Here is a 16,125-nt window from a genome sequence, read left to right as displayed (position 1 = left end):
CAGAAGCTCCATCATCCCCAGATTTCAAGCATGTGCACACTGCATCTGTAGTGCCCTGAGCTTGGACTTCACCATGTTACAGAAGCCCCAGTCCCTCAGGCTCTCCATCCCAGTCCTTGCAGATATCTTCTGAAGCTTCTCAGGCTCTTCAAAACTCCTTCAGAGCAGAAGTCCCAAAGCTGGACACCAAGAATACAGATGTGGCCCCAGGGGTGCTGAGTGCAGGGGATGACAACTCCTGTGTCTGGATGACCACACTCCTCCTGCCACAGCCCAGCTGCACTTGGCCTTCTGCACTCTGCTCAGGCTCTGCTCCATCCCAGGCCATTGGCAATGGTCTCTGCCAGAGGCCTTTCTGCCTGGGCACTGAGCAGAACCTCCAGTTGCAAAGCAAAACCCAAGGCACCTCCCTGCTGCTTCCTCTCAGCTTGGCAGGCACAAGGGATGGCACAGTCCCCAGCCCAGCCCTGAGCCTGCTGCTGTGCAGGAGAGCCTGAAGCACAGCTGAGCTGCCCATGGCATTGCCACCCATCTCCTCCCTTGTGTCCATAAGCTGCTCAGCCACAGGTCACCTCCTGCTCCTGTTGCTTGCCAATGGCACAAAGGGACTGGACTTTGCAGTGGCCTCACAATCACCTCAGGGCCATGAGGCTCCTCCTGCCCTAGGAGCTCCTCTGCCATCCCTGATGTCCCAGTTGTGGCCGAAAGCTTCATCCTGCTTGTGGCCTGGCAGCTGAGCAGGCACAAGAAACCTTTCCCTGGCCTTCCAAGGCAGGTCCCTGCTGCTGCCTCTCAGCTTCTCCAGCAGCCACAGCCATGCCCTATCCCTGCTGCTGTCCCCTCGGGCCTCAGGTGGCAGGGAGGTGACAGCCCAGCTCCAAAGCTCTTCCTGCAAGGGCCACCAGGTGCTCAGGGATAGGGAGTCACACAAGTCCCTTGCTCACCACCTGCTTTCTGCTGGCCTGCTGGGAGGCCAAAAGCACAGAGGCCAGCCAGGAGCCAGGGGCTGCCCTCTCAGCTGCTGCAGCAAGAAGTGACCTCCCAGTCCCTTTCCTGCCCTCTTCCTGCTGCTGCCCTATCAGCTGCTAAGCCAGCAGTGACCTCCCAGCCCCTGCCCAGCCTTGTGCCTGCTGCTGTGCAGGAGATCCTGAGGCACAGCTGAGCTGCCCACAGCATTGCCTACGATCTCCACATTGTATCTGTGAGCTGCTCAGCCACAGTTCACCTCCTGCTTCTCTTCCAGGCTGCTCTGGGAGCTCCCATCCCCTGTCCTGTGCCAGGGGCCAAGCAGAATCAGTCAGGGGTGGGGGAGTGCAGAGAAGGGAGGTCAGAGCTCAGGAAAGAAGTTTGAGGTGTTCTCTGTTTTTCACTGGGAGGGGGGAAGGGATTCCACTCTGCTCCAGGATGAGCTCATGTCTGTACTGGGAGGAAATCTGGGATTTGCACTGGGATGTTCCCCAGTCTGCAGTGGGGGATGCCACTGGATCCAGTTCCTGGGGAAGATCTTCAGTTATAATGGGATGGGATCAGGGATGCAGTTTATAATGGGCAGGGGGAGCAGTCTCTACTGGGTTGGAGTCAGGATACAGTTAACACAGGGAGGGATGCAGTAGATACTGGGAGGGGATCAGGGAATTCACTTTGCACTGGAATGGGACCCAGTGTGTACTGGGATGGAATCAGATGATCCAGTTTGTGCTGGAATGAGGCCATGTCTGTCCTGGGAGGGGACCAGGGGATTCAGCTTGTACTGGAATGAGGCCAAATCTGTACTGGGAGACATCAAAGAGATTCAGTTTGTACCTGGAGGGGGCCCCAGTCTGAAGTGGGATGGCATCAGGGTATCAGTGCACACAGAGATGTGTTCTGGTCTGTACTGGGATGGAATCAGGGCTTCCAGGGGATAGACTTTGTACTGGGATGGGACTCAGACTGTACTGGGAGACAGCAATGGGATCTCATTTGTACTAGGAGCACTCCAGCACTGCACTGGGATCAGCATATCCAGTTTGTGATGGGATGGGTGCAGCTGGGACTGGGAAGGGGCCCAAGGGTTGCAAGGGAATGGACTCCAGTCTGCACTGGGAGGGGATAAGGGCTTCCAATTTGTATTGGGACAAGGCCTAATGTGTACTTGGAGGGATTGAAGTGACCCTGTTTGGACTGGGACAGGGCCTAGACTGTACTGAGAGGACATGAAGGTGTGCAGTTTGTACTGGAATAGGTGTAGCTGTCACAGAGAAATGATGGGATTAAAAGTAATCAGTGTCTTTACAAAGGAATAGTTGTCTGAAGAAGGTAGGAAGAGGAAGGGGGGAACCAGACAGTTCCCCTTACCTATGTGCATAAACAACAAAGGAGCTTCTGCAAGGCACCCTTGTCTTACTTATCATGGTAAATCAGTGGGAGGCTGTCAGAGGCTGACAGGATGCTGAACACAGCCTAAACTCTTCAACTTTCAGATCAGAGCACAAGCTTAACAGACTACTAACTGTTAACTTCTCCACCCAGAGTCATGAAGAACATAATTTAAATGAACATAGGATGTATGTAATGGGGGGGGGGGGCTTGCATGTGAGGGGGGTCATGCAGTAGGCAGTTCAGGAAAGACTGTAAAGCCTGAGCACCTGAGCCAGTGGGGAAAGGCAGAGGGAAATTTGCATCCAGGGATTCAGGATAAAAAGGGAGCTGTGACTCCCAGCAACTTGAGAGACCCCACCAGGAATTGTCCTGTGGACTCTCCCTTTATTCAAATAAAGCTTTACTAAACTCCTCTGTCTCCATTGTGAACAGGAACATCTAAATCAAGAGAAGTTTTCCTTACAGAAGGGAGCCAGGGCACACATTCTATACTAGGATGGGACCCAGACTGCAGAGGAAGAGGTCAGTATGGTCCAATTTTTACTGGGATGAGGACATGTGTGTACTGGGAGGGGTTAAAGGGCTGAGTCTCTACAGGAAGGGGGTCAGCATCGCAAGGTACCCAAGCTGCTAGAGCACTCAGGACTTACCCCAGCACAGAGGCTCAGCAGGAGAGAGTGGAAGGAAAGTAAGAGCAGCTCAGGACAGCCCAAGTGCTGAGGCTCCCTGGCACTACTGCTCTGCTGGGACTCTGCCCCTCCACCTCTGCACACAGGCACTGCCCTGCAGCTCCACAGAAACCTTGGAGGAAGGAACTCAAGAGAAACAACTCCCTGCAGGGTTCTTTATTATAATGAACACATAGGGAGCACAGCTCCTCATGTCTTCAGCCTCTGGGTCACACCAGACAGGACAACACTGAACCAGAAATGGTCTGAAGAAAGACATTTGTGTGGGAACAACATTCTCCCAAGGGGAACAGCCCTACCAGCAGCCAGAACTTCAGCAGCCAGACTGGGCCTGCACTGAGTGACCTCAGAACTACTCTGCAGGAGAAGACAAAGAGTTTATTGCTTCTGAGAGCATCCAGGGATCAGTTTGCTCAGGGCAGCCTTGAGCTCCTGGTTCCTCAGGCTGTAGATGAGAGGGTTCACTGCTGGAGGCACCACTGAGTACAGAACTGACACCACCATGTCCAGGGATGGGGAGGAGATGGAGAAGGGCTTCAGGTAGGCAATGGAGCCAGTGGTGATAAACAGGGAGACCACAGCCAGGTGAGGGAGGCAGGTGGCAAAGGCTTTGTGGCGTCCCTGCTGAGAGGGGATCCTCAGCACTGCCCTGCAGATCTGCACATAGGACACCACAATGAACACAAAACAGACAAAGAATAAACAGGAACTGACCAAAATAAGCCAAACCTCCCTGAGGTAGGATGTGGAGCAGGAGAGCTTGAGGATCTGGGGCATTTCACAGAAGAACTGCTCCAGAGCATTACCCTGGCAGAGGGGCAGGGAAAATGTATTGACTGTGTGCAGCAGAGCATAGAGAAAGCCACAGCCCCAGACAGCTGCTGCCAGGTGGAGACAAACTCTGCTGCCCAGGAGGGTCTCATAGTGCAGGGGTCTGCAAATGGCAACATAGCGATCGTAGGACATGGTGGTGAGGAGAGAATACTCTGCTGAAATGAAAAATACAAACAGAAAGACCTGAGCAACACATCCTGCATAGGAGATGTCCCTGGAGTGCCTCAGGGAATTGTCAATGGATTTTGGCACAGTGGTGGAGATGGCACCCAGGTCAAGGAAGGAGAGGTTGAGGAGGAAGAAGTACATAGGGGTGTGGAGGTGGTGGTCCCAGGCTATGGTGGTGATGATGAGGCCATTGCCCAGCAGGGCAGCCAGGTAGATGGCAAGGAAGAGCCAGAAGTGCAGGAGATGCAGCTGCCTTGTGCCTGAGAATGGCAGGAGAAGGAAGTGGGTGATGGAGCTGCTGTTGGCCATCTACTGCCTCTGGCCATGGAGACCTGTGCAAGGAGGGAAAGGCAGTGACAAATTAGGGCACACTTCTCTCAGCCTCCCTCCCTGAGCTGCATGAACAGTGGATCAGCTCAGTACCAACACTACCAGCCCATGTCAGAGTTCATCACAGCTTCAAATGCAGCAGGGAGACAGAATTTTGCCGTGAAAATTTCCCCTCAGTCAGAAGCAAATGAAGCTGCATTGACAAGCAAGAGCTACACTCAACAATGGAATGCAATGAACAGGTACAAAACATACAGCAGTGACAATATTAGACAGGTATTTACAATTAGCAAATGACATGAAATCCCCCTGGTCAGAGACCGGGGAAGCTGTTCCACTGCCCCTACCCTCTAATCTCCTGTTCCAATAGAGAAAGGAGGAGTGGAGAGAGAAAAAAAGCAGTGGGTTAGACTTAGCCAAGGCCAGCCAAAGCAGGGGATGTATCCTGAGTGAAGCCAAACAGCTGAGATCAGAAGAGAGAGAGAATTGTTATGGTACAACTATATTTAAAAGACAGAGTCTAAAACCACCACACCCATGGAGAGGTGGAGAAAGAGGGAGCAGGTCTGCAGTGCTGCAGAGACAGTGAAGGGAAGAGAGAAAGGCAGAGGGGATGGGGGTGAAGCCTTCTCCCTACCCAGCTCTGCTCACTGCTGCTCATAGGATGGAACTGAAGGGCTTTGGTCCTCCTTCTGTGTGCACACTCCAGGAGCCTTCAGCTGAGCATCAGCTGCCAAGATGGAGATGCCTCCAGGAGCTACAGCATTGACTTTTCCTCCAGCGAGCTCTCAGTCACTCTCCCAGTCCTGGACACCTCAAAGCTCTCTCTGCCTTCCTCATCTCTCTGAGATCCTCTGGCAGTGTCATCAGCCCTGCTGTGCTGTGCAGAGGAGCAGCTTCTGGTCAGAGCTGTCTCTCTGCAGTGCTGCCTGCTTGCCAGCAACACCTTCCAGCCCAGGAGCCTGGCCTGGCTCAGCACAAAAGGACCAGCCCAGGTATTTTAAAGGATCCCTCTGGTGGCTTTGCTGCCAAGTCCATGAACCTCAGAGACTGAGAAGCTGATGAAACCTCTCCAGAAGTCAAAGTCAGTTTCAAACTCTGAAGTTTCTTCTACTCTTAATGGGTCCCAGTGAAGCATACTGGGAAAGTGTCCCCAGGGTCTGGTTAGAGCAGGATACAGTGGATGCAAGGGGAGCATCACTGGAGGCACTGAAGCATCTCCAGGCTGTGGTGAGAGCAGAGAAGTGAGGCAGTGCTGACAGGTCAGGACAAGCAGCTAAAGGTGGCTCTGCAGCTGAGGAAACCTGGAGGGGTTTCATTGATCCAAAGGGCCAAGTCCTGACCTCCAGCCCCTGGCAACGCAGATCCTGTCCCTCACCTGTGGCTCTGGGCTCCTCAGGGGTCAGTGGGGAGTTGGGATGAGCAGTGGCCAGGGTGGGACCTTGACAGATATTTTTATGGTTTGCTTGCAAAGAGACAACTCCTGCTGAGAAGGACTGAAATGTACCTTTAAAAATAGTTTCTATCAGATACTTTGTGCAATAAAAACCTCTCCAATTAGCTGCAGATACCTTGGCAATAATTAGAGGTTCAGCAGTATTTAATGAGCCCCATGGAGTATTTGAGTCTGATTACATCATCCTTAGGTACTGCCAGGAGACTCTGCCAAGGTACTGCCAAGAAGCCTCTCAAGAAGTCCAAGTCAGGAGAAAACTCCAAAGTACCTTGAAGCACTGATTGGCCTCACTGAGGCTTGTTACTGACAAAGGCTCCCCAGGGACTCGTTAGAGCAGCTTGTTAGAGGCCAGGATTGCAGGGAGACAAAGGCAAAGTACAGGGCAGAAAAACTTGCCTTTGGTCTAGGAAGCAGAAAGGCCAAGCCCTGACCACTGCCCTTGGAATAGAAGAACCTCAATGCCTCAAAGCCAAGTTTCTCCTCACAGGCCTTGGTGGCAGAGGCAACTGCCAGCGCCAAGGGAATAAAGGCCTTGGTCCTGTTTGGCCATTCAGCCTTGCCAGGGCCCTTGGCCATCCCTACTGCAGCCTCTCCTACACTGTCCCATGCCTGCAGCTCTTTCCCTTGAGGCTGATGACACCAATCTTGCTTCCCCAGTCAGCTCTCCCCCTGCCATTTCCATCCCTTCCCTGAGCTGTCTGTGCTCTCCCTGCCATTTCCTGACACCTCTGGATGGCCTCATGCATAGCAGCTCTGCCCTTTGAGGGACATTTCTTTGGTCTCATCTCCACAATGAACCTTCCAAGCTGCACTGTGTGGAGGTTTTGTTCTCTCCCCACTCCCCAGAAGAGCTCCATCCTCTCTGAAAGCACCCTTCAGCCATGTGCACCCCGCGCTGGCAGTGCCCTGAGCCTCCATTCAGCAGGCTGAAGCAGCCCAGGTCCCTCAGCCTCCCCACAGACATGTCAGCTCCCATCCTGGCAGATCTCCTCTGCAGTCCCTTCAGTTCCTCTCTGTTCCTTCAGACTGGACATTCCCACACCCAGTCACCAAGCATCCAGATGTGGCCGCAGCAGCTCTGAGTCCTCGGGGAGGACAACTCCTGTGTCTGGGTGGCCACACTCCTCCTGCCATAGCCCAGCTGCAGTTGGCCTTCTTCACTGTGTGCAGCGTTTGTCCATCCCAGTTATTTTGAATGGTTCCTCTCAAACCCTGTAGTGCCTTTCTGACTGGGAATGGGACACACAAGACCATCCAGCTCCAAACAACTGGCAGACAGTTTGTAGTGGGATGGGGCCCAATCTGTCATGAAGTGGGAAAGGGAATATAGGTGGTACTGGGAGGAGTCCCAGAGAAGTGGTTAGAAGGCTTCAGGTGGTGTAGCCTCTGCTGGGTGTGGACACAATCTGTACTGGGAAGGAGCCCTGTTATGGTTGTTATTAATATTTCATAATTGGCCACACCAGGGGAGGTTTAGGCTCAGGATGAGGAAAAAGTTCTTCCCAAAAAGAGGAACTGACCAATGGAATGTGCTGCCCAGGGAGGTGGTGGAGTCACCATCCATGGAAGTGTTCAAAAAAAGATTGGATGTGACACTTGGAGCCATGGTTTAGCTGTCAGGGGGTGTTTGGTGGTAGGTTGGACTTGATGATCTCTGAGATATTTTCCAACTTGGGTGATTCTGTGTTTCTGTGATTACAAGGTGAAGGGAAAAGCTTGAACACAGCTGGTGACCAAACCAATGTCTGGTGACTTTGTCACCCAAGAGATTCCAAAACATGTAGTGAAAGGTGAGGAGAACATCTCCTGCCCAGCTGATGGAATGAGAAACTCAAGAGTCTCAAAAAGGCAACAGAAAGAAGGGAAAAGAACCTCAGGAAAGTCTTGCTCAATATTGCTCTATGAACTGCAGACAGGCCTTAGGCCTGGTCCTTGCAATGGGAGCTTAGGAGAAGACAGAGGCTTAGGGCCTGCTCTTGAAGGTGACCTTTGCCCCAGCTCTTCACAGAGAGGTCCTTGCTGTCCCCTGTTCTGCTCCCTCAAGCAGACCAGCACTCACACATGCCCTGCACTCTAACAGCCATGCAAACAAAGGGGAACAAGCTCAGGGTTATTGCTCCAACCAACTTGAGACTGAAGCCCAAGGCAGGAATCCACAACCATAGCCAGGCCCAGAGCTCTGAGAAGCCCCAGGTGGTGTCTTCCTTTTGCACTTCATGCAGAGTCTGCTTGATTCCCATATCTCACTGATCATAGAATGGGCTGGGCTGGAAGGGACCTCCAAAGGTTATCTTGTCCAACCTTCCCAGGGACATCCTCAACTAGATCAGGTTGCCCAGAGCCCTGTCAAGCCTCACCTTGAAGATTTCCAGGGATGGGACCCCAACTACCTCCCTGGGCAACCTGTTCCAGTGTTCCACTACCCTCATGGTGCAGAATTTGTGCTGGCTCCTCCTTCCTGCACAATCCTGCTTTGTTCCCATCTCTCACCCATGTCTATGGATGTCCCTGGATGGATGCACAGCCTGAGTGTTTTTCCCACAGAGGTGCCTTGACTTCAGGCAGTCAGTGTTCGCTAATCAGTTAGGTTGCATCTCTGGACACATTTGGAATGTCTCTTCTTTGGATCAGGAGCCTCTTCCATCCCCATCCTGTGCTTCTAATTCTGGATTATCCTTAAGGGAAGTGTTCATTCACAAGCTCAACATGAGCCACCAGTGTGCACTTGCAGCCCAGAGAGCCAATTGTATCCTGGGCTGCAGCAAGAGAAATGTGGCCATCAGGGCCAGGGAGGTGATTCTCCCACCCTGCTCCACCCTGGTGAGACCCCATCTGGAGCTCTGTGTCCAGTTCTGGAGCATCTATTACAAGGATGATCTGGAGGTGCTGGAAGGGCCATGAGGATGAGCAGAGGGCTGGAGCTGCTCTACTATGAGGACAGACTGAGGGAGTGGGAGCTGTTCAGTGTGGAGATGAGAAGGCTCCAAGGAGTCCTTCTTGTGGCCTTCCAGTATCTGAAGGAGGCTACAAGAAAGCTGGGGAGGGACTTTTTAGGGTGTTGGGTAGGGATAGGACTTGCTCCATGAGGGAATGGAGCAAAACTTGAAGTGGGGAGATTCAGACTGGATGTTAGGAAGAAATTCTTCCCCATGAGGGTGGAGGGACACTGGCACAGGTTGCCCAGGGAGGTGGTGGAAGTCTCATCCCTGGAGGCTTTGAAAGCCATGCTGGATGTGGCTGTGAGCAACCTGCTCTGGTGTGAGGTGTCCCTGCCCATGGCAGGGGGGTTGGAGCTGGATGATCCTTGAGGTCCCTTCCAACCCTGACAATTCTGTGATTCTCAGTATGCCCAAGAGGTATTATCAGGTATTGGAATTCCAGTGAATGCCCTCCCCCCTCCAGCCCTTCCTTAGGCTTCTCAGGGCAGTTGGTGCACCCCCAGCAGTTGCTCTCATCAGCTCTCTGTGTTGTGTTCTGTGTCCATCCAGAATGGACATTTGCTACCAAGGGCTTGCTTTCTAGATTCAGGTGATGAGATTTTCAGTTCCCTTTCTCCTTCTCTTCAGTCTGCTGTTCCTTCTCCTGCACTAGTGCCTGCTGGGACAGGATCCATGTGATTAAGAGGAACCCACTGGCAATTTCTGGGGAGCCTCAGATTCACTAGAGGTGATCTGCACCATGCAATGTCCAGAGCAATGTGAACCCTACAGCACTCAAGGGAACAAATAGAGAGCAGGCCCATGGAGGACCTGGAAGTTCTGGTGGACAGCAAGTTCTGCATGGGACAGCAATGTGCCCTGGTGGCCAGGAAGGCCAATGGGATGCTGGGGTGCATTTGGAAGAGTGTGGCCAGCAGATCCAGGGAGATTCTCCTCTCCCTCTACTCTGCCCTGGGTAGGCCCCACCTGGAATATTACATCCAATTCTGGTCTCCCCAGTTCAAGAGGGACAGGGATCTGCTGCAGAGGCTGTGAGGATGCTGAAGGGACTGCAGCACTGCCTGATGAGGAGAGGCTGAGAGGCCTGGGGCTGTTTGGTCTGGAGAGGAGAAGTCTGAGAGGGCATTTGATCAATGTTTATCAATATCTGAGGGCTGGGGGTCAGGAAGCAAGTGGAAGGGACAGCCTCTGCTCACTTGTGCCCTGGGATAGGACAAGGGGCAATGGATGGAAACTGCAGCACAGGAAGTTCCACTTCAACAGCAGGAAGAACTTCTTTACTGTAAGGGTGACAGAGCCCTGGAACAGGCTGCCCAGAGAGGTTGTGGAGTCTCCTTCTCTGGAGACTTGCCAGCCCTGTCTGGATGTGTTCCTGTGAGACCTGCACTAGATTCTATGGTCCTGTTCTGGCAGGGGGACTCACAGATCTCCAGAGGTCCCTCCCAACCCCTAACATCCTGTCACCTGTGACCCTGTGAATTGTCACAGGGCTCTGAATCCAAAGGAGATCCCAGTAGGAAATACCAAGGTTCTAGCTACAAATCATGAAGTCTGAGCTTCATCTTCAAGGATCCTTCTGAAGTCACCTTCCACTGCCCCCTTGGGCTCTTCTGGGTTCTCAGCTAATGCATCCATGTGGCAAGTCCAGCTGCCTTCAAAGCAGTGTAAGTTGTTCACAGAAGCTGAGAGGCTCTTTCCATTTTGCTTGGAGGGGCTCCTGATTGTCATGGGTTGAGTTGACTCTGCTGCTCATATCCAGACCATGCTGCAGCCATGCCAGCCTCAGAAATGAAAGTGCTGGCTGGAGCAAAGGATGATGGGGCTTGAAGTTCAGGTTGCAGCATGGGAGGTTCCCTGTTCCAGTTACTGCCTCTGGGTCCTGGGATTTTTTGGGTGTTGGCTGCTCTGCTGGGATGGCAGTGGGACAGGGAGGGATAGGGGAGCTGCTCCCTGCTTTGGGCTTTTGCCTTGCTTGCTGCTGCTTGCTGCTGCTTTCCACTGTGCCTTTTCTGCACACAGGCTGAGGTCACTGTACTTTTGTATTCTGATGATCTGATTTGCTCAGGAAACTCTTCTCTCATTTGTTTCTGTATCAACACAAAGAGGTTTTGTGTGGTGTTCTTTCCCCCTCAGTTCTGTGTTGGAGGAGGCAGAGAGGTTTTATTAAGCTGCTGGTTCAGCTGAACCCAGTACATTCCTTTTCTGGAGCCCAACATGAGGCAGGAAAGCAGCTGCCTTGTGGTTACCTCTGGTGCTTTGGAATTTCAGCCCTGAGCAAGTGCAAAATCCTCCCCAGCTGGGGAAAAGTTTGGGAAAAGTCTGTGGTCAGCCTGGGAGTTCCTGAGAGACAGAAATCACTGCAATGTGCTTGGGCCTGGCCCATGCCTCTCGAGCCCTTCTCATCTCTGTGCAGAGGGCTCAGGGGCAAGAGAAGGTCTCTGGACCTACAGACAGTGCCACAGGCATGGCAGCTGGGTCAGAGAACCAGTTCATGCCAGGATCAGCTGCCCCTCATAGTGAATGGTGCTTATGACCAGGATTGTGTCCCAAATATTACCAGAACATGCTTCTGTGTGTGTGACTCAAACCCCCTTTGTCCCCCCTCCCTTCTGGAGTTGGGCGGGGGGACCTTGGCACCACTGAGTCCAGGTCAACAATCTGCCTGGGCATGTTTCCACCCCTATGGCAAACAAGGCCCAGGCTACATGTTTGTTTACCCTGTTTATGGCGTGTGCTTATGCTCATTTGGCAGAGTATCAGTTGATTGGTTAATTATTGTGTTAGCAGTGGGTGCTGACTGGAGCAGTATTCTTTGGGGCAAATGGTAAATAGGAGTTGTTTGGTAAACAAGTGCCCCCCACGCTGCTGTCCGTGCCTATGCCTGCGTGCGTCTCTGTGCCGCTACGGTCCGCCTCGCCCGGGACTTGAAGCAGCTCCAGAAGGCCTCGCTGCACATTGCCACTGTTGCCCGGCTGGGGGCAGTGCCGTGGAGCGTGGGGTCAACTGCCACATGAGCCATCACCACGGGAGGAAACCATGGCAGCCCCTGTGCACCACCGGTCCTGAAGCGCTACAGCCCCCAGAGCGGGGAACCTTTGCCAGGTGCTGCGCTTCGTGGAGCCAGCGGCAAAAGCCTCTGAAGCTTCCCCTGGGAGGCTCCAGGACCTTTGTGCTCTGGGAGAAGCAGCAACCCCGCGGCACAGCCACGCGGTCGGCGCCGTTCTCTAGTTCCTCATGAGGGCACAGCCGTGCCGCGCTGTCAGGACTCTAAACACATCACCAAGGAAAGATTTCATGAGGTTCTCAGCTCGTGAGGAAGCCAAACCTTTGCTTTATAGAATTTGGGTTCAGGTAGTGCTGAAACTGTCCTGGGTTGAGGGTTTGCCGGTCACCGACAAACCCCTCCCCCACTGCTTTTCCAATCAGTTTCAACTCTAAATTCTAGAACTCATTTGGTTCTTCTGAAGTGCCCAGGCACAAACGTTCTGCAGAGGTGGTTCCACCAACCCAATACTGCTGCCTGTGAATGGAAACTAAATCCCCTGCTGCATAGTTTGTATATCAATAGACTACCAATATATCTATTCATTGATATCCTTGCTGCTCATTCCTGAGGGCACATCTGCAACACTCCTGTAGGGAAAAAGAAGCTTACAAGGAAAGCAGCTGATCCTGCAAAGGACCAGGAGGGATCAGGGTACCCATGGGAACAAGAGAAAGAGCCTGGGCTGCTGGCTTGGTTCTTATCTCTGGCTTTGGAAGATGGCCAAGGACAAACAGTGGATGAAACAAGCAGCAGGCCCCAGCAAAGCAAAGGAAATCTCTTCTCCTCTGTCCAGGCCTGTGTTTCAGCTGTGAAGGAACTGCCCCAGGAGCTCCATCAGCTCCAGAAGAAGCTTTTATTCCCCACCTGTACAGTCCTGTGTTTCAGCCATGAGGAGCAGCTGCTCCCCTGTCCAAGGGAGAGAATCTGAGAGGCACACAGCACAGCACACCCTCTGCTTTACTTGTGTGACCACGGGGAGGACGTGAGGAAGTGGAAAGGAAAACCCAATCCAGTCCTGGCTGCAGGAGTCTGTGACTTACAAGGGAATTGTCCTCCCAGAGATGCTGCCTCAGTTTCCAGTGGGAAATGGCCTAAGAAGAGCAGGGAAGCTGAAACTGCTTCTGGTCCTCCTGAAGGGACTCCCAAAGCATCTTCACAAGATACAAGGGACCCAAGGCAGAATTAGAGGGGCTCTGCCTCCAACCAGATGGAGGGGAGAGACAAATTGGTTTGTTGGACTGTACAGAACCAATGTCCTGGCAAGTTGAAGCCATGAGAGGATAAAGCTTTAGTAGATACAGGTGCCCAGAGTGCTCTGACACCATCAAACCATGAGGGGTGGAACCCATCTGTGTTTCTGGTGTGACAGGAGGATCCCCACACCTGGATGTGTTGGAAGCTGAGTACTGGGATGCAAGCCACAGTTTGCTTTCACTTGGAGGCATGGAAGGAGTCACTGGATTCAGACTGCCCCAAAGGTGGAAACACAGCCCCAGCATTTGCAGCATTTGGACTGGGCATGGACTGATCCAGACTGTGCTGGAACAGAGTGGAGCTGCAAAGCACCTGCAGTGAGCAGCCCTTTGGGTACTGCAAAGAGACCTCCTGTGGAGTGAGAATGGACAGTGCCTGAGGTGTGCTGCTGATTGCTGCTGGGCATGGTGCAGGTGGCACAGAATGAGGGCTTGGGAATGTCAAAGGTTAAGTTGAAAATTTGCTGCCATTACTCCATCCTGCCTCATGCCACCTTCACAGGGACAGTGCTGGCTGGAGCAAACTACTACAGGGCTTGAAGTTCAGATTGCAACATGAGAGGCTTCCTGTTCTGGTTGCTGCTGTTGTCTTCTGGCTCTCAGGTGCTGGCTCTTTGCTGAGGGGGAGGGCTGCAGGGGTTTAACTCCTGGCTGCTGCTGCTCACTGCTGTGCTTCTTTCTGCAAACAGCCTCAGGTCAGTGTGCATTATGGGATCTCATTTAGATTCTTCTCTGTTGATGTTGTCTCAAGTCCTTATCTCAACCCAGAAGGTTTTTTGGTTCCTCTGTGTGTTATTTTTCCCTCCCTTCTGTTTTGGGGGGGAACAGGCAGCTTAACCTCTTCTCAGCTCTTCAACCTGTTCCAGCCCCAGAGTGGAAAGCCAACAGAAGCTTTCTGAGTTCTTCCAAAGATCTCCATCAGCTTCCCCCTACACTCTCCAAAGATCTCAAAAATCAGTCCCAGGACCATCCAAATCCCAAACACCTAAGATCACCTGAAAGCCCCTGCAGAATGCCTCTGAGATGCCCCTCAAGACTCCTCTGAGAACCTCATTTTCCCCTCCCTGAACTGGGCACACAGCTCCACCCCATCTTTTGGGAGCAAATGCCCCCAAAATTCAGGCATTGAGGCAGGGATATCTGAAATAAAAGCAAACAGACAGGATTTGGGTAACTTTTGGGTTTTATTGAGACAATTGGTCAATGGACAGAGGATTTCTTACCCCAGGGAGACACAAAGCATTGGGGAAGAACCAGACAGACCCTGGCAAAGCCCTGCCCAGCTCCACTGGGAGCTGCAGCTGTGCCGACTCAGCAGTGTAATTGTTCTCATTAGCAATAATTGGTGTTCAGAAGGGCAGGAGGTGTTGGTTGCTGCTGGTGTCCCCAGTCCCTGAGAATTGCAAAGGAACAAGGGATGATTTTGGTGCTGGAAAGGCCCTCTCAGAGGGGTCAGGATTACCCCACAGATTCTAGGTGGATTTATGCCGCCCCTCCAGTGCAGGCTGCTCTCTGGTGTGGGTGCAGTGGTGATTGCTGAGGGATCGCTTCTCGCTGAAGCTCTTCCCACAGTGACCACAGGTGAACAGCTTCTCACCAGTATGGGTGCAGCGGTGACAACGAGCGTGCCCCGGTGGCGGAAGCTCTTGCCACAAGCTGCACAGGTGTAGGGCTTCTCACCAGTGTGAGTGCGGCGGTGAACAATGAGATTGCTCCTGTGGCTAAAGCTCTTGCCACAGTCAGGGCAGGTGTAAGTCTTCTCACCAGTGTGGGTGCGGCAGTGAACAATGAGATTGCTCCTGCGGCTGAAGCTCTTGCCACAGTCAGGACAGGTGTAAGTCTTCTCACCAGTGTGGGTGCGGCGGTGAGCAATGAGATAGCGCCTGTGGCTGAAACGCTCGCTACAGTCAGCACAGGTGTAAGGCTTCTCACAGGTGTGGGTGCGGTGGTGCCCAATGAGAGTGAGCCTATGGCTGAACGCCTTGCCGCACTCAGCACAGCTGAATGATTTCTCGCCAGTGTGCACACGATGGTGCTCTGCGAGATTCCCCATCTGGGTGAAGCTCTTACCGCAGTCTGCACAGCTGTACGGTTGCTCCCCGCTGTGGATGAGTTGGTGCTGGATGAATGCAGTACTCGTGGTGAAGCTCTTCCCGCACTCAGCACAGGGGAACAGATGCTCTCCAGTGTGGATGCGGCGATGGATGGTGAGAGTGGAGCTGTGTTTGAAGCTCTTGCCGCAGTCCCTGCAGGTAAAGGCCTTCTCACTGCTGTGGGTGAGGTGGTGTTTCCTAAGAGTAAAGATCTGCCTGAACCGCTTGCCACAGCTGTCACAAGAGAAGGGCTTCTCTCCAGTGTGGGTGAGGCAGTGCCGGGTGAGATTATAGCGCTGGCTGAAGCTCTGGCCGCAGTCAGCACAGGTGAAAGGTTTCTCTCCACTGTGGGTGCGGCGGTGCTGGATGAGATCAGCGTTCCAGCGGAACCTCTTGCCACAGTCACCACAAATGAAGGGACAAGTGCCAGGCTGCGGGCAGTGGTGCTTCACTAGATCTGAGCTATCTGGGAAGCTCTGCCCACACTCAGGGCACTGATTCAGCTCTTTGGGTGACACTGAGGGACCTGCTCTGGCTTCATCCTCCTCCATACATTCCTCCCTCTCATCCTGGTCACCTTCATCATCATCATCATCCTCCTTTTCATAGTTGTCATTCTCAGCATCATCCTCCATCTTTTCCTCTTTTTCCTCCTCATCTTCCTCTCCCTTGGGACTGCACATTGGCTTCTCCAACTTGATCTCTGGGTGCTGCTTCTCCACCCAGCTCTTGCCTGGGTCCTTCTGTGAGGCCATACTGTGGCAGGAAGGGGTCACAGCTCTGCAATAAGGAAGATGGAAGCACCTGAGCCCAGGATCTCAAACCTTCAGATCCTGACTGGGTCATGACACTCCCTGACTCCCAACACCCAGCTGCAGAAGAGAATGCAGAGGGGACCTCAAACCTTCACTTTCTGCCACAGTGTGGGCACAGACCTCCAATACCAGTGCTGATAC

General features: G+C 52.9%; 1 protein-coding gene and 1 pseudogene across 1 annotated transcript; both read right to left on the bottom strand.

Annotated features, from left to right (window-relative positions):
* Positions 1-3,428: 3,428 nt before the first annotated feature.
* Positions 3,429-4,361, bottom strand: LOC137454438 (olfactory receptor 14A16-like). The gene has a single exon (XM_068164476.1). It carries the CDS (start codon positions 4,359-4,361, stop codon positions 3,429-3,431), a length of 933 nt encoding a protein of 310 aa, XP_068020577.1.
* Positions 4,362-14,451: 10,090 nt separating this feature from the next.
* Positions 14,452-15,805, bottom strand: LOC137454326 (zinc finger protein 135-like; annotated as a pseudogene).
* Between the last annotated feature and the right edge of the window lie 320 nt (positions 15,806-16,125).

Source organism: Melanerpes formicivorus, unplaced genomic scaffold, assembly GCF_026170545.1.
Source record: "Melanerpes formicivorus ecotype bairdi unplaced genomic scaffold, bMelFor1.0.p_v2 SCAF_80, whole genome shotgun sequence".
Taxonomy (NCBI): domain Eukaryota; kingdom Metazoa; phylum Chordata; class Aves; order Piciformes; family Picidae; genus Melanerpes; species Melanerpes formicivorus.
This window is presented reverse-complemented; position numbering and strand designations above follow the sequence as displayed.